General features: G+C 40.0%; 1 protein-coding gene across 7 annotated transcripts in view; it reads right to left on the reverse strand.

The window, feature by feature from the left end:
* tenm2a (teneurin transmembrane protein 2a) overlaps positions 1–24,202 on the reverse strand; it is a 290,186-nt gene that overhangs the window by 84,926 nt on the left and 181,058 nt on the right. The window contains exon 1 of one of the 7 annotated variants that reach the window (XM_046849492.1): positions 12,135–12,269. The exons of the other annotated variants lie outside the window; for them this stretch is intronic. Coding sequence (XP_046705448.1) covers positions 12,135–12,150 — 16 coding nt within the window. The 5' untranslated portion in view covers positions 12,151–12,269. Of the gene's footprint in view, positions 1–12,134; positions 12,270–24,202 lie in introns of those variants that run through there. 7 annotated transcript variants of the gene reach the window in all.

The following is a 24,202-nucleotide window of genomic DNA, read 5'->3' on the forward strand; positions in this document are numbered from 1 at the left end:
TTTAGCTACAAGGGCATTAGTAAAGTCAGATACTGATGTAGATAAGGTGAGGAGGCCTGGGGTGCAGTCAGTGTTCCAATTAATCACAAGGTGTTTAGTAATGCAACCACATCCAAAAAAAATAAACATACCCTATACAATTTTGGTAACAGTTTGGGGAAGAGCCACATTATACCCATTGTAAGGTCTGGATTCTGGCATGAGATTTGGTAAATTATATATATATATATATATATATATATATATATATGCATGCAAAATGTGTACCTCTTGATGGATGAATGCCTTGATGACTGAAGTGTTTCTTTGAGATTCTTTGCGAGTCCAGATGATAAAATATTGCCCTTCATCTCCTTAATTAAAATTAAGAAGTGGAGAGAAATTATAATGCTTTGCCAGTCCCTATGGTCTCTGTAAGGTACCGTGCTACCAGGAGGATTGATGAGTCGCATACACAGAGGTCTGAATCACACTTTTATGCATCTTTAAGCCTTTAAGTATGCCGGTGCTTTCATGTACATCAGGAGTGAAAAAAAGATTCAGAACAGTAACTTTAAAAGAGCATAAAAACCTTGAATGCTGAAGTGCATTGCAACTACATCCTACTACATGTATCCATGCTTTTCTCTCTCTGTCTTTTTCTTCTTCTCTGCAGTGGCTCATTTAGTGTGTGACTGCTACCAACCGATACACATGTGAGCATCAGCAGTCAAACTTGTTATCGATTTAAGACTCCACTGCTCTATAGCTCAGAACAGGCCTTCTGACATCCTCACTCCAGAAACCACAAATACACAAACACACATACACAAACACACAAACATTTTTTCCTACTTCTTCCTATTTCCCTCTTTTTAATTAAATTAAATTAAATTTTTATTTATATTTATTTGTAAAGCGCTTTACAGCGCTTGACTGTGGCAAGGAAAAACTCCCTGAGATGGCAGAAGGAAGAAACCTCCCCACCCCCCCACCACCTACTTAAGACGTACTTTGACCTCAGATGCCTCCAGGTTAATGCATATAGTGAATTTCTGCCGTGTAAGGAAGTATATGCGATGCTAAGCAGACCCCAGGGATGCAGCTCTGCGTCCTGTTAGATAACGAAAGATGAGAAAAGAAGGAGAGCACTCTATGTTTACAGCCAGCGTGCGATTACTGAGATCTAAGTAACTCAATCCTGGAACATATGGGAATTCGGAGAGTCAATTCAATAAGAGGTAGAGTGTGAGAGTGAGCGAGAGAGAGAGAGAGAGAGAGAGAGAGAGAGAGAGATTTCAGAGTGGAATTTTTAAATATGTCCTCTTTAAATAGGATAGATACCTGAATTATTATTATTTCTTAGTTCAGTAATTGCCAGTAGAGAAAAAGGGCTTTATAGAGGAATTCATTACAAATAACTCAACATATTATTCATTTACAAAAAAATTATAGCAGGGAAAAAAAACCTTATTACATAAGAAAGATGCTCGAGTTGAAGTCTAACATAAGGGCTAGAATACAAGCACATAATAAACCTCATGCTAGAACAGGAGGAAAATCTCTGAAAATCTCCTCTGTTTGCAGAACATCATGTTTTTAGATCCCCAGAATACAGAGATTTTACACTGACCAGATACAAAGCTTCCCTGTTTGATCACAACATACTGCTGACGATATATACTTTCGCTGACAAATTTCTTTCTTTCTTTCTTTCTTTCTTTCTTTCTTTCTTTCTTTCTTTCTTTTTCCCGTTGCCATGGTTACTGTTTCAGCAACAGGCAAACAGCCGAAACAATGATGTACATAAAATCTATTCCAATTTTATAAAAAGCGATAAAACCCAATTCATTTACACAGTTTTAATTGAAGTCACATTCGATTAAACATTAAACATTTCCTCAGTCCAACAATGCAGAATTAACACTGCCCATCTACTATATAACTCCACCCTGAGGTAAGAGCTTAAATCATTAGCGTATAAGAGAAGGCGTCATTATGCACCACACCCATGTTCCTACTAATTCCATGCTCTTAATACCATCATTATTTAAAAAAATCTTAAAATCTCGAAATGACAAATTAAAATATTTGTATTGTAAATAACAGTCTGAAAAAAAATATATACAGTACAGACCAAAAGTTTGGACACACCTTCTCATTCAAAGAGTTTTCTTTATTTTCATGACTATGAAAATTGTAGAGTCACACTGAAGGCATCAAGGGCTATTTGACCAAGAAGGAGAGTGATGGGGTGCTGCGCCAGATGACCTGGCCTCCACAGTCACCAGACCTGAACCCAATCGAGATGGTTTAGGGGTGAGCTGGACCACAGAGTGAAGGCAAAAGGGCCAACAAGTGCCAAGCATCTCTCGGGGAACTCCTTCAAGACTGTTGGAAGACCATTTCAGGTGACTACCTCTTGAAGCTCATCAAGAGAATGCCAAGAGTGTGCAAAGCAGTAATCAAAGCAAAAGGTGGCTACTTTGAAGAACCTAGAATATGACATTTTTCAGTTGTTTCACAATTTTTTGTTATGTATATAATTCCATATATAATTCCACATGTGTTAATTTATAGTTTTGATGCCTTCAGTATGAATCTACAATTTTCATAGTCATGAAAATAAAGAAAACTCTTTGAATGAGAAGGTGTGTCCAAACTTTTGGTCTGTACTGTATATATATATATATATATATATATATATATATATATATATATATATATATATATATATATATATAAAATGTAAAAAAATTTAAAAATATTTACATTTTCTTAGTTTCCCTTCTTTTATATATATATGCTGTAATGACAGTGTACTCGAGCTGGCATCGACTCCACATGTTTATGCAAAACCTTATGATCCAACTTAGATCAAATCCATCAGGGTGTCACCTAAACACACGCTGCAATAGCAGAGATTATGCATGACGAAAATCTGACCTTTTCTACAAAGCGCTTACAAGGACCTAGAAATAGCACTGAACTACAACAATAACAGAAAATGTGTGGGTTTTTTTTTTTTTTTTTTTAAGGGGGCATGGGGGTTGGGGCAGTTTGTCAGTGTACATTGCTGCATTCAAAAATGAAAAGCAAATAATAAAATTACTAGCTTTAGAAATAATTCTTAGCTTAAAGTGTAAAATATATACATATATAAAACATCATAAATGCCTCATTTCCAGTTTCTCGCCATCTTATTTTTTGACTTTGAGTAATTTGGTTTTGTTCTTCTCTTGAACAACTTTGAAGAAAAATAACTGATCAACAACAAATAATCCAACAGTGGTTTTATTGTTGATTTTGGCTTTGCTCCAGGAATTCAGGTTAAGGTTTGTTAGATTGGGAATAGTGTGCACTTTACTTTAGGTTTATTGATCCCATTTTGTATTGAGACATTTCGATTGCTACAGTCCGTTTGATTAAAACAAGCAAAAAAAAAAAAAAAAGATAAACTTTTTTTATTTGTGTGTATGTGTGTGTGTGTGTGTGTGTGTGTGTGTGTGTGTGTGTGTGTGTGTGTGCTCAGAAACAATAAAAAAATAGAAAAAAAAAAATGAATGCAACCTACACAGACCCTGAATATCTTGAACTGTCTTGTAAAAACAAATAGTTTACATATTTATATAGCTATAAAACATGAAAAAAACATGTCTCTATAATAATATTTTTTTTTTTTAGCAGATAATGGAAAGCATAACAGAGGTGTTCTTTTTTGCCATGCAGACACCTTTTGGCATGACAGCAGGCACTGCAGGTCTTAAAGCGGTGGGGCGAAAAGTGTGATTTATTATTTTTCACTCCTCCTGATTCCGATTCAAAAAGTAACAGACTTTCAGACAGTAGGATTCCTTGCTCTTTTGGAAGCATGGAAATTCAGGAGCCCACACTCATTTATCATGTAGCACGGGACTAAACGACTTCATTTGTATTAGCACAGTAGAGAGAAAGAATAGGTGAATATGAATGGCGTGTCTGGTGCTAGATAACATGCGGGCTTGTTAACTACTCAACGATGCCTTGTAATTAAATCAATAAAGTCAAAGCTGCCCAAAACAATTTCATTCCTAACAGGTCCATAGTCGAGCCATCCTGAGCAGTGTATTTGTTTCTAGCTATATCTGTGTTCTGGACTTATTTGGGGAAATATCTCAAATGTGATATCACACAGAACCATGCCAGAACTGGATGGGAAACTGACTGTATGATAAAATGCATGGATCTTAATTAAGGCAATCATAAGCACAGTATCGTCCTACAAATAACCCGATGAAACGTCTTACTGCATGTATACGGGTATTTGCAAGCACACGTGAGAGCACTTCGGTTCTGAAAACGCTGAGCACTGAGACATGCATGTTTTCAGGGTCTGCACACGAGGGACGAGACATTTTTAATGACCGAGCACACTGATACTCCTCTTCGTGCTCAGGTCGGCTGCTCTCTTGCTCTCTAGGTGATACTGTTTAAACACCATAATATCTTAACATAACATTCGCTGCGCATGACAGCCACTGACACTGATTAATATGAACACATTTCACTGTTAATATCAGCAAACGAAAATAAATATCCCTACGAGAGACACTGATAAAGTAGTGCATGTGGACGTATGTGTACAGTATGCGCACTGTATCGTGTGTGTGTGTGTGTGTGTGTGTGTGTGTGTGTGTGTACTGAATGAGGGTTAATTTTTTAAATCACCTTAATCACAAAAAAAAAAAAAAAAAAATCCAGAAAAATTGCATTAGATGGCCAAAAGCAATTATGGGAAACTTAATCTCCTTTGCAATTAGGCTCAGGGGCATTTCTTAACTATTGTAATTTACTTTTTGGTACATTTCTATAAAGGTCAGTGTAAATTGCTTTGTGTTATTAGAGCAAAAGGTTGGGAGGGGGACACATGGTCCTCTAGATGATACACCCCCCCCTCTTTTTTGTCCTTTCCTCTCTCCAATCTCTTCATCAAGAAAAGGCTTGCTCCGGTTATTGAATGCTCTGATGTGGATATGACCTTGGATGTCTCTCCAGATAGATGTGATGCCGTGGAATCTCTGCCATGACGCTGTGACGAATGCAATCGAGCTCTGAAGAGTTTCACGCTTCTGATTGGAAAATCGTAGCTAAATGGGGTTGCCAGCCACACAGTGACCACAAGCTGGCCATGAAGACTCGTCTTTCCATTACTTTGGATGAATACTATTTTAGCCCACTTCGATTCGGCAGCCTTTTTGGCCACGTTGTCAAACTACAGGATCAACGCTTAATTTCACTCATGACCAAAGAATCAGGACTGCTATCATTATAGCAGTGGCTGTGCATGGCTCTAAGATACTGAGGTTCGAATTTCTATTATGGGGTGTTTAGTCCCTATTTTACACACAAACACCACACCGCACACATCCTGTGGCAAGGCCACAACGCTCTTTCTCTCCGCCCATCTGTCCAGTGAGGAGATGGAGAGCCAAAGAGGCCAAAAAGCACAAGGAGTGACAGCTGGAGCCCAGTCACACGGAAAGTGACAAATTACTACCTTAATGAGTGCAATTTATCATCTCTTCCCCTAATTCTCCCTCCCTTTCTCTAAGTCGCACTCTTTCGTTCCTCTTTCCTCGTCTTTCTCCAGTAAAATCTGTGGCTACCTTGAGTTCTACTACAACAAACCAGCAGTGGATCAGAATGATTAAAGTGAAGAAACAAGTCACCTGAGACAACTGAAAACGAATGTGCTTCCAGTGGCTAAACACTTGCCAGGGAATATGAGAGAAACGAAGGAAAAAAAAGAAAAAGTCGTTGTATCGCTTTGCGAAAGTCTTAATGCGTTTCCTGTCAGACTTATACGTGTCTCACTGTATCAGCCAGACCTAGAAAAGGCTCAATATATCACTGTGTCCCTTCATCACTGTATCACTACATCATTTAAAGAGGTGCCAATGTCTCTTTGCACCACTGTATTGCCAGCAGAACGAGAAAGATCTGACTGCATCCCCGCATCACTACATCACTGTATCACTACATCACTGTCACTCCTGCACAGAGCTCAGTGTTTCCTTGGGTATCACACATCATTCCTAGACTTGAGTATGTCACAGTGATTCATATAGCACTGCAAATATCTCACTGTATCACTGCATTCGTGTCAGACCTGCCTGTATCTCACATCCCAAATCACTGTATACTACAGCACTGGACAGCGAACCTCCAGCTTCATGTACACTTGACTGCATCTGAGTGCATACGCAGACGGAATTTGGGCTTTGAGTCCCCATGGGTTAGTGTGGTTCCCACTAGTACAGTCAGACTGTACACTCGGCATCTATTTTATAGAAATATATGTGAGAGAAAATAGAGCGATAAAGAATAAGCAGTATTCTATAAGCAGACACGGGTGAGACTTGCGCATACATCAACTGTTCGCGTTCATTAAAAATGTTGCCATTTATTTGCTTGAACAGACTTTGTTTTTCACCAGATCATTTACATATTATTTCCCGAACGATTGCTTTGATATTTAACTTCCCTTCCTCGGAACATTCGACCCCTCTAGCTCACGGCTCCACTATAATCCTCTCAGAACAACTCGGCATAAGAGCAGCTTGAGGGAAAAAAAAAGTCAAAAAATCAAATCTATTTATCTGGGTTTCAAGGCACAGGGGTGCTACTGTGGCTCGTCAGGTTTTATAGGGGAAAACAAAGAGAAAAGGAAATGCGAACATATGCAAACGTAATGCGATGCCATACGTGCTCAGAGGAATTCTTTTCAGCAATTGAACGGAAAAACATCAGGCTGCGGAGAATGCCTTTAAAAGAATCCTAGCAAAGAAAGTTTTGTAAAGAAGAAAATAAAACAAAACAAAAAAACTGTACTGCAAGTGCTGCATGTTCAAAAGTATTAGGCCACCTGACTTTTCCAGCCAGTTGTGGTTCTTCCTTAAACTGATTCACACAATTGTATAATTAAATGTTTCCCCTTTACTAGGTGACCCAAACCTGATCCGGCATGACACTGCCCCTGTGTACAAAGTCAGCTGCATAAATATATAGTATGGTTTGGAGTGGCTGAATGACCAAAATCTCCACAAGCACACTAGAACATCTTCCCAGAAGAGTGGAGGTTATTATAACAGCAAATGGAGACTAAATGTAAAATAGGATGTGTACTGCTACAAAATGGACACATGAACTTTTTTTTTCCCCCATAGAAGAACTGCAGAAATATAAGAAATGCAGATTTGCTTTGAATCCTCAAAGACATCCTTTAAGACAAGCACACGTCTACAAAGATCCTTTTTATTTCTTCAAAAGACTTTGAGGCAAAGTCTTGTGCAACAGGAGGACACAGGTCAAGAAGAAGCAGTATTTGTAACTGAAGAGCCAAACATACACTTCTTCGTTGCGAAACAATGAGCCAAGGACAAAATGACAGAAATGTGAAGCTTTTATCAGTCTTAACAACAAAGCATTCGCTCTGAAAATAAGCAGGAATAAATCAAATGCGCTCCTGAGGCCACCTGTTCTACTCTAATCGCTACAGCAAACTGATTTGGGAAAAGCTGTAGAGAAATTCACTTATATAAATTTATTGGGCACAAAAGTAAAATCATGATGATTACAAAATTTGATGTGAAATTACCACACAGGAAACGAACACGTCTCGATGTATAAATTCTCCCACCAAAAAAGTTCTTGTGGTTGTTTCGTTTCTTGTTTTTTTTTCTTAAAAGCTTTAATTGAGTATCTGCCACAAGCTCATGTATAGAACCAGGACTGGTAAAGCTGGGAAATCTACATTATTTGTTTCGTTCTTGCTAATTGCTTTGCCATTGAGACGCTGTTAAGACTTTGTTTTTGCCATTTTGTTCTACATTTAGATCTTGAGAGAAATCTATGCTTACTAAAGAAGTAAATAAATGCACCATTTCAACTGAGCTGAAACGAGCAATACTGCGAATTGTTTCCTTTTTTCATTGAGCCATTTCATGTTCACACTGATGTAAAGTTCTTCTTCAAAGTTGATGAACTTTTACAGTGACCTTCTCTGTATCTGTAGCCCATGGTGGTGACTCAGTCAGAAGAGCAGATACTGCTTTCATTGTAGAACCACGTAAACTGCATATAAGTTACTGAGGGGGATTGTTAGTTAAGGGATCGACGTGGATCTTTGATTGAATAGAATGGAAATAAATGAATAGCATCAGTGGGAGATACAAATCCAGTGTAAAACTTGGCGGTCTTAAAGCCTTACAAATTCACTCTTTATCTCTCTCACACTGTGGGATTGTACACACACACACACACACACACACACACACACACACACACACACACACACACAATTGGTTGGCAACGGTTTACAGTCTTTTCTCAAGGCTGGATATGCTGCATCACAGATCAGCAACGAAGTGTTTACTTTTTAAACACTGTTGTAAAAGAGTTTTTAATAAAGCATTTTAATGCACCAGCCAGATGTGCCCTCCAACTGTAAAATTTCCCATTGTTCTTTGTTATGACAACACAAATGCATTTTATTTTTATTTTTTTTTGCAACTTGATTTGTTTAAACACCTGAGAGTAAATAGTAAATTCTGGTGCATTAAATCACAGCACACACAGAACCAACTAGTCATCAAAGTGTAGTACAGTGTAGTAAAAAAAACCATAGACTCCTACATAAGAAATGTGCTGGTGTATGCAAAATGTGAATGTTTCTATGCATTTCTTTTCTTTTTTCTGTATCATACGTGACAAGAACCGACAGCAAGAAAGCAGCAGTGTTCCTGACTTGTCTCAGAGTGTTTATAGCTTCAATTACCAGTAAAGAGAAACATGTCTGAAATGTGTACACCAAAAAACAAGGTTTGGTCTCATGGTGTATTTCTACCACAATAAAAGCATATTTTAGTTGAAGAGAATAAGCCACAGTGAAGCATGGTGGTGGTAGTGACCATGATAAAACACGCTTTCTTGATTGCTCTCTGACTTTCCTGGTCCATCAGATTGAATGGTGCTTCGGTGGATATTTTCACAAAACCAAACACAGAACTTTGTCATGGGCTTATCTGAATAGCTCTAAGGTCTTCATGGTGGTGTTTGTAAACACACTATAATTGCACTGAGAGGGAAGGGGGGGAGGTAACGTGCCGCATGTGCCTTTAGGGATAGCAAACTCGTCAGGATATCATCATCCGCCTTCATGTTAAAGTCAGTGGTGCTTGGAATAACAGATTTTTTCTTTCTGTTATATGCGTGTGAGCGCGTTTTGTGTGGCGTGTCCTCTTTCCTTGTATCTCAGAGCGTGTCAAAGTAGAGTGTAAGCTCACTTCGGTCACACGCTATATTCATCTTGTACAGAGAACAGAAGGTGTGAGCCAAACTGAAAGCTTTGAATGTCTCCTAACTCTATTCACTATCATGCTAAGAGGCAGTCAAAGTAGCTCTGACAGATCATGATATCACAGCTACAGCGCCACACTGCTGCTGAATAAACCGTGCTCCGGCTCAGACTGCTGACTCCGCTCTCACTGAGCCCTCTTCCTGCACCGTTTCTCGCCTCACTTCTCCCCTGGCCCTTGAAATGTTTGCTTATGTCAGCCACTCATGAGAATCTATTGTGTATCTGAATTGCTAATTGCATCCAAGCTCTTTTTTTTTCATGTCTCTGGCATGCAACTCTATTTTTATGATTGCAAAAAACCCCCCCAAAAAAACCCACATTGTCAGATTCCTTCCTCTGTCTCCTTCGCTAGGTCTCTTCGTCTGTACGTGCTCATGTCTCTAGAACCCTGTTCTGTCAATTTGAAAATCAAAGTGAGGAAACAAAGCTCCTTTTTTTCTCGGTTTAAGAATGTTCCGGTGTGACGATTTCGCTCAGCCTCTCCTTAAAAACGCTGCTTGTTTACCTTTTCTACGTCCGTGTTTTTCTCCTCTGTTTTCTTTTCCCTCCCTCATCATCCTTCTTTTTCATTTCTCACCAGGCTCTTTAAATATTGTTGTTTTTTTTATCTACTCAGCTAATGATGATAATCCATGGATACAGGATTACTAAACTGAAGTGATGGCTGTAAAGTGTTTGGACGCGGTTGCAGTGCACGGCTGAATTAAGGACTCGGATCTCGGTAATATAATATTCTGAGGTAATAAGCCAGATGAGGAGAGTGGGCTGAGGAAAGCTTTGAGTTGGTCTGTCTTAGTTTAGGACTGTGGGAAGAATAGACACGCTCTGGTTATTTAATACAATTAAAAATATATACCAAAATGTAATAACTAATAAATAAAAACCTAGCTTGGGTTCAGGTTGGGTTTTTTTTTTTATTGAGGCAATTCCAGACAGAGAGATAGAGATAGAGATAAAGAGAGAGAGAGAGAGAGAGAGAGAGAGAGAGAGAGAGAGAGAGAGAGAGGAAGATAGAGAGATAGAAGACCCATTTACTAAAACTTAATGGTGGCTTTTGGGGCAGTCAATAAGCATTTACTCAAAATGTGTTTCTTTTTCCGATCGCTTTCACACAGTATACAGTTAAAAGTATTTTGTGGTTAAGCATCGTCAGCATTGTGGTGGTCTGGTTACATGTGCATCCCAACCCTTGAATAAATCGGATTATTTATATAAAGAGCGTTTTTTTTTTTTTTTTTACATTTGTAGCATTTGGAAGATGCCCTCATCCAGAGCCCCTTACACAACTGAGCAGTTGAGGGTTAAAGGTTGCTCAGGCTTTGGTCAGGGGCTTCTAGGCAGGATGATGGTACTTGGATTAGACATCTTATCCACCAAGCTACCACTTTCTTCTTAAAGGGTAACAGTTATGTATATTGAAACATTTTTGACATTCATTCAGCAAAAGGTTCAGGTTATCGTCGTAGGTGTAATACATGCTTTCTCTCAGTACATAGATATGTGTTAAAATCACACTCAGTGGGAACACAAATGGTATCAGGTTCAAAAATGCAGTTCAGTCTATGCTCTAAACACACACACACACACACACACACACACTATAGGTAAAACTCATATCATGATTTAAATGCAGCAGCACTTTGCATCAGCTGACCCTGAGGAGAGATCCTGCTCCCTGTGCACAGATGTTTGTTTAGTGATGTACACCTGATGCAACACCCTGATACGCTGCTCTCACACACAGACACACAAACACGCGAAGCTGGTCGTCAGCAATGCAGTAATTAAAGTAACCTCAGAGATTACAAAACAAATAACAGAAAAAACCACCCCCCTTTTCCCCCTTCCCGACCCCTGCAGTACATGATATACGGTTAAGATGAAGGAGAGTCAGCGCCTTCTGAGCTCTGAGTTGAAAATGAGATTTTTAATTACCGCATGACCCGGGGTATATTAGCAACATATTAATGTGTGTCATTAACCTAGTGGTAACTAACCCCGTCTGCTGATTAACTACATGTGATTGGACCTGACTGAGGGGGGAAACTCGCACAGACAGAGCAGCGAGGCTCATTAGAGTGACCTGCCGTGGCACTGCTTATCTCCTAATTACACCAGTCTTAATGTGCCTGTGAGTCATCGTCAGCTGGTGATAAATAAATTAATAATCATACTACAAACCATCAATATGCACAATGGCCTTTATTTACAATGTCAAAGACTGGGCATTTTTTTAATTATTTTTTTTTCCCCCTCCCTGTATATGTGAAGATTTGTTTGTTATTCCGGCGCCCACACGCACGCATATCGAAAATAAAACCCTAATTTAATAAGCTTTGTGTTTACATCGCATTTTCCAGGCATAATTGGACCTCTACTGAGAAATGCATTCTAGCACAATAGCACACATTGCACGCTCGGATCAATATCGTCTAAGCCTAGAATCAATAGCTGCAAACACAACACAAGGAGCGTGGGGATGACTTGGAGCACAACACGCTGTTTTATACCCTGCTGTTTATCAGGGACTACATATCCCACCATCCCACATCCAATAACCACCATCGTCTTCATCACGCAGCCTTACCAAAACGATTTCCAGCCGGTCGTTCCGCGCAACACGTTCGCTATCGATAATTTCCCAGAATGCATCGTTAACTCCGAACCGGGTTTGATGCCGACTTTCGGAGAACAACAAGCGTGGTGTGTAATTAAAGACGCACGGATCAAACTTCTACCGCCACTCAAAGTCTCTTACCATCTCTTGTCTCCATGGGAACTTTGTTTCACCCGTCCATTATAAGAGCACAGGATGGGAGCCACATGTCCCCCCTCTGTGTCTGTCTTTGTCTCGCTGCTTTTCGCCCTCACACTCTCGCACGCTGCTTCATCGGCATCTGGAACGCACGCTTGTCTCCTCGTGCACTCCTTCTGTCAGCTAAGAGCTGAGTGTGAGGAAGCAAGGAACCCTCCCTTCTTCCATCCCTCCCTCTCTCACTCTCTCTCTCTAACTCTCTTTCTGTCTTCCTCCCTTGGGGGCAGCTCCGGTGCTGTGCTGCCATTAGCCGATGCTCTGTGGGAATGGATAGATGCTTTTATCAGTATTATGTGTGTGTGTGTGTGAGAGAGAGAGAGATAGAGAGAAAGAGAGTAAGGGGATTTACTTTATATAAGCACTCAATCTTCACGTGCCAACTTTTAAAAGACTTTCCCTATTTCTCTACTGGCCCGGCATGACTAGCAAGCACATGACCGTCGCTAGCCAGATGGAATTAGCGAGGAACGAACTTGGACATCACTGATCTCAGCGCATTATTTCGGCGTACACTCGAGATCTTCTCTTTTTTCAATATGCTCCGTGTTCTTCACTTGGAATTAAGAATCGAAAAAAAGGAAGCCATGAGAATAAACATTTGCATTCTGTCAGCGACTTTCTAAAAAGTGATGGACTGATGGACTTCCTCGCTGTTTTGCACCAGAACACACAAGATGCAGACAATGATTATTTGTGGCTTCTAATTCTCCTCTTAATCTCTACAGACTGACAGTTGAGGACTATGTATGCTGTATACTAGTCGTTTAAGTAGCTAGAGTAGAAGCAGAGGGAGAAAAAAAGTTTTTAATCATCCTGTCTTAGCTAAATGACTGCAAAATGTCAAGCTCTTTCATCTTTCCAAGAGTTAGGGATACCATGCAGGGCTTTCTATTAACTCACCAGCGACCGTGGTTTAAACACTGAGAACCCAAATGTAAACTGTATACAGGTAAAGAGAAAATGCAGACACAATGCATACGAGCTTCAGGTGAACCGGTTAATGTGTGAGTTATTTATTTATTCTGTGCTGCTGAAACAAACTGAAATGACATTCACGCTAATGCGACTCGGCTCTCTAATGAAGGTAAATAATTCATTGTACCTACAAATACAAAGGTTTGTGGGCACCTGACCATAAGGTTGCTGTTATAGTATCCTCTACTCTACTGGGAAGATTTTTCACTAGATTTTGGAGTGTGGAGATTTGCTCTCATTTAAAGACAAGCGCGTTAGAAAAGTGATTTAGGGTGATGAGGCCCGGGGTGTTCAGTAGGGTTGAGGTCAGAGCTCTATAGCAGGCCACTCGAGATCTTCTGCTCCAACCCATGGAAAGCATATCTTCATGGAGCTCATGATGTGCACAGGGGCATTGTCATGCTGGAGTAGGTTTCGGGACTCCTAGGTCAAGCAAAGGAAAAAAAATTTCTGCTGTCACATCCAAAGACGTCCTAGAAACAGTTTGCGAAAGAACCAGATACAGCTGCAAAAGTCAGGTGTCACAATACTTTTGTCCATGTGGTGTCTATTAGCTTGTCAGTGAAATGTGCAAACCAGGGACACCATGTTTTATTGAAGGATATTATTTACGTACTTCTCCTTGCTTTTGATTGCTTTTTTGTCTCTCTTCAGGCACTTTTTCATGCTCCTAGTCTCTTAAATGGCTGAATAAAAAAAACAACATAAAAAAGAAGAAAATGCACATGCTGATTCATCTTCAAGTAATCGTTTTAAACTGGTCAAGTTCACTGTGGATCCTTCCCTGAAGAGCACTAAGCATCAGGCACAAATGCACCTTAAATGGTCCATTACACACACACACACACACACACACACACACACACACACACACACACACACACACACACACACACACATACCAAGGACCAATTTATTATAGTCAATCCATGCATGTAATTAGTGGGTGGGAGAAAACATGCATGCACATCTGAAGGAACTTTGCACAGTGAGTAACCTGAGTGCAGGACCCTGAAGTTGTGAGGCAGCACATGCACAAACATATATAATATCAAAAATGACCTTCCTGTACATTCACCTGTATTTAGCGAGCAGCCAGGTGTTAGTCTGCAAAGTGCCGTTTTTTTCAGAAATTCAATGTTTTTTTTGTTTTTTTTTATGGACACACGTGTGTACACAGAAGTAGATGGTGGTGGGTGTTAATTGCCATTCCCATGTGTGTGTGACAGGCAATAAAAACCAGCGGGACGTCTCCACCTTCATTAGGTTCTGCTGATGATCCAGCTGCATGTTGCGAAAGAGCCGCTTTCATTCCCTGTTCTCTTTCTCTCTCTCTCTTTCTCTCTGACTTCAGTCTCTTTCACTATTCTCATTTTCGGGGATTAATTTCACCAAGCGCACAATGCGAGCTCTAAAAAAGGCCTAGCAAGGTTCCTTCCTGCTCAATCACTAGAACAGTTCTCCAAGATAAAGCGTTATATCTGCGCTGCCTCGAAACCGCACCATTAACTCTCTCCTATCGTCTAAACCCTGCCATCCAGCGCCACCGTACACACCCACCCCACCAGTCTTCCAGCAGCCAGCTGGAAGCTACACATACTATACCCAATTATGATGCTGTAGAGCCCCAAAAATCTGCTAATTAGTGCTAATTCAGAGACAGACAATTTATTCTCGAATAGCACTCCTTGTTGAAATAGCTATAGAGAGCTGTACAGCAATATGCTGGCTACATTCAAGCAGCTGGTTCAGGGAAGAATACTGTGGGGGAAAAAGGAGAAAAAGAAAAAAAAAGCTTTACAGCCAGGCACAGAGATACTGGGTGAGTGCCAAGGAGTGTACCACTCCACTCCAGTCACAAAAAAAGATACAAAACATTGAAGACAGCATATGAGTGAGCAAGAAAGAGAGAGAGAGAGAGAGAGAGAGAGAGAGACAGGGAGCACTCAAGTATATATATATATATATATATATATATATATATATATATATATATATATATATAAAAATATATAAATGAAACAATTGTAGGGCAGGGGTTAAATGAAACCTCAAAAACTTTGCAAAAGAAATGTTGGATATTTATCAGACCTACAAATCGTCTGATGTTCAGAATCATCTATAGGATGTATGTGTCCCTCTAACCGTAACTGGCACGGGATCTAATCGAGAGTGACAAGTAGCGGTCAGAGCGTCGCAGGGACACTTCTTCAACACGGCTTGGTTAATTTGACCATCATCTGCTCCAGACATGATCGCATGAAAGGACGTTGTATTCCCTGCGACTCCGAAACGAGCGCTAAATGTCTGAAAGGACCACGGGGAATAGGTCTAATGATTCATGTCTGCAAGAGTTAATGTCCACATTTTCAAACACAGCATAGTAGTCTGACAGGTAGAGATGAGAAATCGTCCCACCTGATTTTCTTCTCTCTCTCTCTCTCTCTCTCTCTCTCTCTCTCGCTCTCTCTAATATATAATATAATTTAATGCACCTCTTAATACCGCCACTATCACGTTACAGAATTATAGAAACCATCAATACTATACAAAAACGCAATATAACAACGTGTGTCATTACAGAGAGAGAGGCATTTCACATATGGAGGGTGAATACCATTTTACTAAAGCAAGAAACCCAGTTAACTCCAAACCTCTACACTACAACCCCAACTGTACCACCTACATCATCTGAAACAGTTCAGAATCAATGTTTGTCTAAAAACATGACAAAAACATTGAAATTTTATCAAAATACAACCTACTCACCAGAGATGCAGACACATAATTTGCACCGCTCCTCAGAGGCTGTAATCCAGTGGTACCGCTCGTATTCACTGGTCTGGAAGTGGCGAACAAACCCTTCCCTGAGACAAGCTAGCTAGCTTTGGGTTTGGCTGACCTCTCCTCCCGATGTCTAGCTTTTGTTCAAAATCTATTTTTAAATATGTCCAAAACCAAATCAATTTTATAAAAAAGTCAAACTCTGACCAAGCATAAAAAAAGCATTAAAAAGTCTAACTCTGACCAACCAATCAGAGGACGGAAAAATGCTGACGCTACTCTGGGCCAGCTAGCTGGCCCTGTGAGGCGAATATGAAATATGAAATCTGATTGGTTAATGAAACAGAGCTATTTTTCAAGGAATCCATAGTAAAAAAAAACCACCAGCAGAACAGACTTTGAAGGCCCTGAGCAGATTAGATTGATATGGCAGCACATAGAGGCTGAAATCTCATTGGACATAAAAATCTAGCATCCACATACACGTACTTGAAGCGGTGCAGCCAAGAGAAACTCTACGAAATGAAGAGAATAAACTGTTGGGAATAAATTAATACAATTTCAGGGAACAAATATTAAAATTTAGGCTGTAAATGTAGGTCAGTGCACCTTTGGGAAGAACTCGAATGCTGAGTGCACTCCAGGCCTCCTCACATCACCTACATCAGTACCTGACTATACTAACACCCTTTCGTCTGAATGAGCACAAATCTCCACAAACATACTACAAAATCTTGTGGAACATCTTCCCAGAAGAGTGGAGGAAATTAGAAGAGCAAATTGGGAAATGTGGAATGAGATGCTCAAAAAGCACATACCATACTGATGACCAGTGTGTGTGTGTGGGCATATATATATATATATATATATATATATATATATATATATATATATATATATATATATATATATATATATATCAATAAAAATATTAATTTGATTATCATGAGTCAACTCGTGATTAATCGCAACTTAATCGCACATTTTTATCTGTTCTAAATGTACCTTAAATTAATATTTTTCAAGTCTTTAATGCTCAAATCAACATGGGTTTGGGTTTCAAGGATTGAAAGTAATTATAGTGTTTCCACACGGACAGTTTAATTGCCGGATGTGTGCCTCATGGCGGATTTTGGTGCTTGAATTGAAACTTGGTGCATCAGAAAAACTAATGTTTAGTGATTAAAACTTTTTTTTTCGTTGGAAATCATTTACTTAATATCAGTAAAGAAATGACCTCAATAAATGTGTGTTGAGTTGAATGTTTGAATGTGGCCTCTTTTGTATTGATTTATTGATATTTATAATAAAAACGGTCAATCAGAAATACGCGGTGCATTAACCGTGCATAAAAAAAGATTTGTGCTATAAAAATCTTGTTAAATTTTCTTTTCCATGATGTGATGCGTAGTTTGCATTGAGTTAAGGTATCTTTCTGCTCAGGAACGCACTCATTCTTAATTCACGGCAGCTCGCTGCCAGATGAGGCTGGTGAAAGTGGTGATGGAAAGTGTGAATAAAAGAAAGGAGTAAAGAAGAATAAAAGTGACACTTCCGTAATGTGCACCACATTCGCCACTGTCTTATTCATTTGTCTCCACTGGTCTAATTGTATTTTGTGTCTACCTCTTCACACATACAGTAAAACCCCTCCCTATTCTTGCTTACTCCAACATTAATGTTCTTAATGCTGGTCCTAATGACAGTCAGCATAGAAGACATTAGACTCAGAGAACAGGGGATGAATTCCCCAATGCTTCTCCGTCTCCCACTCTCATTCCCCATTTCTCTCCCTCTCTCCTGCTCGCTCCCGGATCCTACAGGAACGCAATTACGATCAGTTAGTGCCGAGCTTTGGCATCCTCAATCGCTCTCCATGCAGGGTGAGCCAAGCAGAAAATTGTTTTGGACATCGTGATGAGAGAGATTTTTTTTTTTTTACATTTTTAATGCACATTCAAAAATAAAGTAGATGTCATAGCTATGCATTTCATTACAGTGCACTGATAAAATGTGTATCCATTACTGGAACTGTAGCTCTTCCCATCCACATCCTACATACTCTATACATTATTCTCTCCTTGGCACCCGGCTTCCACCTTTATTACTTCTCAGAGTGTGTTAAGAGGCATGATAGTCAAAGCAGTCGTCACTAAATCATCCATGTCGGTATGATGTGTGAACCCAGATACACTCGTGCACACACACACACACACACAGACATGCATGTTTACACCTTTTCCATTATCTTCTCTCTCCATTTTTTTTTTCTTTTTACACTAGATCACTTTATGTAACTTTAAATGTAGCGGAAAAGCATTATCTCTCTCTTTCTCACACACACACACACACACACACACACACACACACACACACTTCATCACATCACACATGCTCAAGACACTCACTCCTGTCTAGTGCTGCTGGCGAGAAACGTCTTGATGCCTTACTCTGATCACCACGGATCCGCTGAGTGGAACCGTTCGGAAGCTGACGTTAATTAACCTCTCAGGGCTTCACAGCAAATTAAAAGACTAATTATTAAAGTAAACAACGTAGAGGAGATGCGGTGGCCTGTTTTAGATGAGTACACATGTGGACCACCTCTTTTTTACACAGCGAGGGAACCTGGAGAGATTCTCATGGAGAATCAGCTATCTTTTGAAACTCTTAAAGTACCAGGCGTGAGGGTCAACACTCGTAGCTGGTTGTCTCTTATAGAATGTCCACAGTTTCTCTCTCTCTCTCTCTCTCTCTCTCTCTCTCTCTCTCTCTGTTTTCTGAAATCTTGCTACCTACAAAAAAAATAAATAAACAAAAGAAAAGTCAATTCTGAATGTTCATGATTTATTATGATTCCACTTAAACATGCTCTGGCTTCTACATTTATAACTTCACAGTGAGAAACAAGTTCTCATCATCATCATCATCATCATCGTCCATGTCAATCTCTGTCTCATCAACCCTAGTTAAAGTATGAAGGGCGTCACCGTCGTCTCTTTACTCTGGTCACGCGAACATCGGTGTGAAAACAATCTCTTTATTCAGTCACGTCTGTTCTGCCGGATTGGCGACATTTGCTGGCACGAATATATTTCGATTCGATTTTACAACGTTTTTGAAAGCGATCTTCACTACTGTGATGTTGGTGATGATGAAGATGAAATATCCGTATAGCTACGGTTTCAGACATCTTCAAGCAGACTGCGTTTGTTCACCTAGCTCCATACTTTTCATACAGACGCCGAGAGAAATGGCGGGAAAAACATTTCCATGTCATTTTGCCAAAATATATATACCTTTTTTTACACAATGTCAATTTTGCCCAAAAATATATATATTTTTTTCGTGATATCCAACGTTTTCCACCCCAAACCACAACACAAATAAGGAAACACAAGCAGCTTGAGTGGGTGTGCCCTGAAGCCCAAAATCAGGAATTTTATTCCCATGTGGTCCATATACGGAAATATTTTAGGATGCAAACGGATGATAAAAGCATTCATTAATTATATGTGCATGTATTATTTTTTGACTGGATTAGTGAGATTTTAAAATCAGATTCACACATGTTCATAAATTAAAACGATAATGCGATCATGAAATTACCCGTGAACTCAGCTCTTAAAAAAACATTTAAAAAAAAAAAAAGGCGTGTCGTCATATTTAGACTAAAAGACACACTGATTTGTAGATAGAGAAAGCTTTGATTGTGGGTTTCAGTCTGAATGTACTTCAGATAAAGTGCGATAACACACGCACCCACACACACACACACTCGAGTGCTCCACTAATAGCCACAAACACTTCACTAGCCACATTCGAGGCACTGATCTAGTGTGTAAAATGCTCCTAATGAACGCTTCTGTAAGCATGAAAGCACACAGTGTAGTTATGCTAAAAGCTCACTGTTCATTTGTCCTCTTTCAACAGCTGAGTGAGATCAGGGCGGTGACACCGCTGCCTGTTAGATCCTCCTTTCACAAGTGCGCTCTTCCTCTTCTACTCCGTTCTTCTTCTCTTCCTCTCTGATCTTTCTCTCGCTCGCGCCGTTCCCTCTCGTGTGTCTTCGGTTTTAGCTCGTCTCTTTCCTGAAATCGAGGCGCCACCGCAGGAAGGTGACTGGTGTCCAGTTGTCTCATGCAGTGATGGTGTGAAACGCACGCACGCACGCACACACACACACACACACACACACACACACACACGCACACACACACACACACACACACACGCACACACACACACATGCATTCTCTCTTTTCTATCGAATATGTGAACAATTAACTGTGAAATAAAAAGCATTATATGTAAACACACATCCGCTTGCACCAGAGACTTCTGAAACGCTAGTGAAGGGAATCTTTTCTGGCATCTCCTCAAATTACAATTATCAGTAATTAGGAGAAATTGTAAGACTGTAGGACAGTGAGCAAACAGCATATTGTGTTAATTCTGCTACCCTATGCTGGGGCAATGAGTAACACGGCCGTACAAAACACTTAGCTCACAGAGGGCCCGATCAGAAAACTGATGCGGAGACGAGCTTCATAGTTTAGTGACTTTGACGTAACTCTTTGCCGTGTGACGAAGGGAGTCGTCTTTTGATGGACACAAATCGCACGCAACCTTGTATGGACTGAAATGAGAACATTTCTGTTCTTTGAGATGAAGAATGCAGAGACATTATCAGTGGAAAGATGGTGGTCTACCCCTCAACCTCTCTATTTCTGTCTCCTTCACGTTCCCTTTTTTGTGCCTCTTTGATTTTTTTATTCCTCTTTATTTTTCGGCGGGTTGGTACATATTTTGTGCGACGATGCCGCGTTTTTCTTTCTCCCTACAAAACCCCTACTGCCACAAACACACACACACTCCCCGTGACACCAAAGCATCGCGCTTAATATATCCGCGATCGTTTCACGACCTCCCGCCTCCTCCAAGAGTGCTCCATTTTAGATAAGCAACGGATGTGGTGGGATCATTAGCCGTGCTAAGCTAATGGAGAAGAACTCATCTTGCCCGGTGCTTCTTTTTTTTTAATAGCCCCGGCTTCTTACAGACGGAGGACTCAGGCCACTCTCGGATGCCGTAATGTTTAATGAACGATACACTGTGCAGCTGCTGGGATACAGACTGGGAGATTGATTCGGCTTGGTTTAGCTGTTGTTTAACCGACCCCAGTGCACAAGTCGACTTAAATGTCTATAGCGAGCCTCATTATCTTTCAGCACCATGGTGTCTAAATGTTTTCTTAGGCCAAAAAAAGTCCTGTCAGTATTGAAGCTAGGGATGTTCTTTTTTTAAATTGCTTTTTTCTTTTCTCAAATGATTAATATGTAATGACTATGACGAGAGTGTGTGTGTGTGTGTGTGTGTGTGTGCCCGTGTGTATATGATTGACAGGGTACACAAACTCGGACTCCTCCCATTCCATCTGAATAGGATTTTCATGAATACCACTGTTCTTGTGTAAATTCTCAGATGATGTACAACTGAAACTGTTCATATCTATAAATACATATTTGTGGATATGTGTGCTTTTTAAACATCCCATTCCAGTTTTAGTTCCCATTCGCTGTCACAATCACTTCCACTTCTCTATAATGATGCAGATTTCCATTAGAATGCAGAATGAGGCTGATTTGTGTTAATGAAGCCAGTGGAGTATAAGACAGATTGGGCACTAATGTTGGTTGACCCGATGCTCAATTAATCCTAGAGGTGTTCAGTGGAGGTGAAATGGACGCTCGGACTTCTTCCAATCCATTCCTTGACAAAGCATGTGTTTATGGACCTCGAACCGTAGACCACGAGTCGCGTTTAGGCCTCTAAGTTCCAGTAAATCGATGCAAAGGCTTTTGAGACAATTTTGTGTTTTGGATTTGTGTGTGTGTGTGTGTGTGTGTGTGTGTGTGTGTGTGTGTGTATGTGTGTGTGTTGGGGGGAGGGGTGTCATCATATGGGCCTCATCATAAGGATCAACACTCTTCAGCTTGAAATTGAATTGCTTCCTATAATGGCCATTTGATTATAGTGTGTAACACACCCACATTCACAAACACACACAAACTAAATGATGCATCATCTGAAGGTGGCACTCAGGGACATGCTTCTCTTAGTCATCTAGGTGAAGCTCCTTATCCCCCCCACACACATTGTAAAAAAGAGTAAAAGGCGATAAGGAGACTTTTAACATAATACAGAAGGAGATTTTTTCTGCAAAAATTTTTCTGATCAGAAGCACACATTTCTGAAACATTCTACTATCCATTCTTATCGACGATACACCGGCTGTCAATCAAACAAGAGTGGGGCTGTGGAGTAAACAGCACATGTTGTGTATAAAACACCCATTTTGTTATTTGCAGTCTAGTTTTGTGACAAACACATTACCACAGATGTCACCCAAACTTAAAAAGAAACAGCTTCATTGGGGGGACTTGTGAGAAATGACAGCCGCTAAAAATCCTTCACGTTCTCTTATGCTGCGTGATTTCGAAATGAAATGCTGCCACCTTGTTACTTCGGAATGTAGATATATGAAAAGCTCTGCTGCTAGTAGAGATGCAACTGTCCCACACATGAGTCTTGAACCAACATTCATCACCGCAGCAGAATCAAAGCGTCCATCAATTCTCACCCTCCTTCCTACTGCCAGCCAATATCCGCAGAGGTGGGCGGCACATTCAGACATTTCTGTTCCAGAGGGTGACTTTTCTGAATTGCCTCAAACGCCCTTTTCTCAGAAGTGCTTTAGTGAGCTGCTGAAGCTTCGGAAGCCTGATTAAAAGGAGCCACGAACCGGCTTTTGCATTTTGCGGCAATCTCGGTTCGGCTTAAGTGCAACGTTATTTACATTTACAAAACCAAAAAAACTCAATAGAAGAAGTAAAAAAAAAACCCCAGCAAATTTAAACACATCCACATACACTTGAGTAAAAGCAGAAAGGGCAAAACTAAACAGCATATGCTTGCTGCTGAATTGACACATGGCATGACTTGCAAAAACAATACACATGATGCAAAGTAACACACGATAAGTTAGTGTTACTAAAGTTTGTGGAAACCTATAAGATTGACGTGTTTTTTTGACAATCCCATTACACATTTATTCCCCATTCACTCTTATAATAACCTCTTCTGAGAAGATGTTCTACTAGACTGTGGTTGTGGAGATTTTGCTCATTCAGCCACAAGTCAGGTTCTGGTGTAGGGAGACGGGGATTGGGGTGCAGTCAGCGTTCCAATTCATCCCAAAGACGTTCAACAGCGTTGGGATCAGAGCTCTAAAGCAGACCATTTGAGATCTTCCACTCCGAACCATGTAATGCAGTGGTCCCCAACTTTTTTTGGTGTGTGGCAGATAAATACAACAAAATAAAATGATACGACCAGCATAAAACTGGTATTTTCTAAATATAATAATAAACGTGAATCCACTGTGTTGTTTTTGGTTCATTTTGCTCGTTTGGGGGTTTTAATTTAGCGGTAATGTATTATGTGTTAGCGGCCGGAGCAGCCCCTTTAAGAAGGTAGCGGGTGGAGGTAAGACATGTGACCGAGGCATCATGACATGCATCAAGAGTGAGTCATAGACAGATGTGGCGAAGAGAATCCATTAATTTTCCAAAATAAAACATTGTTCAAAATCAGAAAATAAATAAAACGTAAATAATGTTAGATATGTATTCTTTCTGTGTGGCCTGGTACCAATTGACCCTGATGTAAAGCACATGTGCACAGGGGCATTGTCTTGTGGGAACAGTTCTGGGTCTTGTAGTTAATTTGAGGAGAAAATTGACTACTACGAAGACATCCAGTGCAAATGTTTGCCTCAAACGTTGTGGTAACAGTTTATAAAAGAACCACATACAGCTGGAAAAGTCAGGTGTCCCAATACTTTTGTCCATATTGTGTGTTATTTGTGTTTGCATATATATGAATACATATGTAGCACCAGGAAAAGGTGATAAAAGAAACATCAGTAAATTAATTTTGGCACATTCTCCCATTTTCCTTCCAAAAATCCACAACCAGCTGCAACCAATCAGGAATAAGCATGTGACATTTGATGAAGGATCGTCCCTCAACAGTGTGAGTTCACGTTGGTGCTTCTTTTCACTTTCGTGCTTTATGAAATTGCTCTTGAACTTCTATAATTCTGTCACATTTTAAATGTACCGTCATGTTCATTTCGCAATTCTTGGATCTTTTTTTTTGTGTGTGTTGGTGATTTTCTGTCTAATTTT

This window comes from Silurus meridionalis, chromosome 5 (genome assembly GCF_014805685.1).
Source record: "Silurus meridionalis isolate SWU-2019-XX chromosome 5, ASM1480568v1, whole genome shotgun sequence".
Taxonomy (NCBI): domain Eukaryota; kingdom Metazoa; phylum Chordata; class Actinopteri; order Siluriformes; family Siluridae; genus Silurus; species Silurus meridionalis.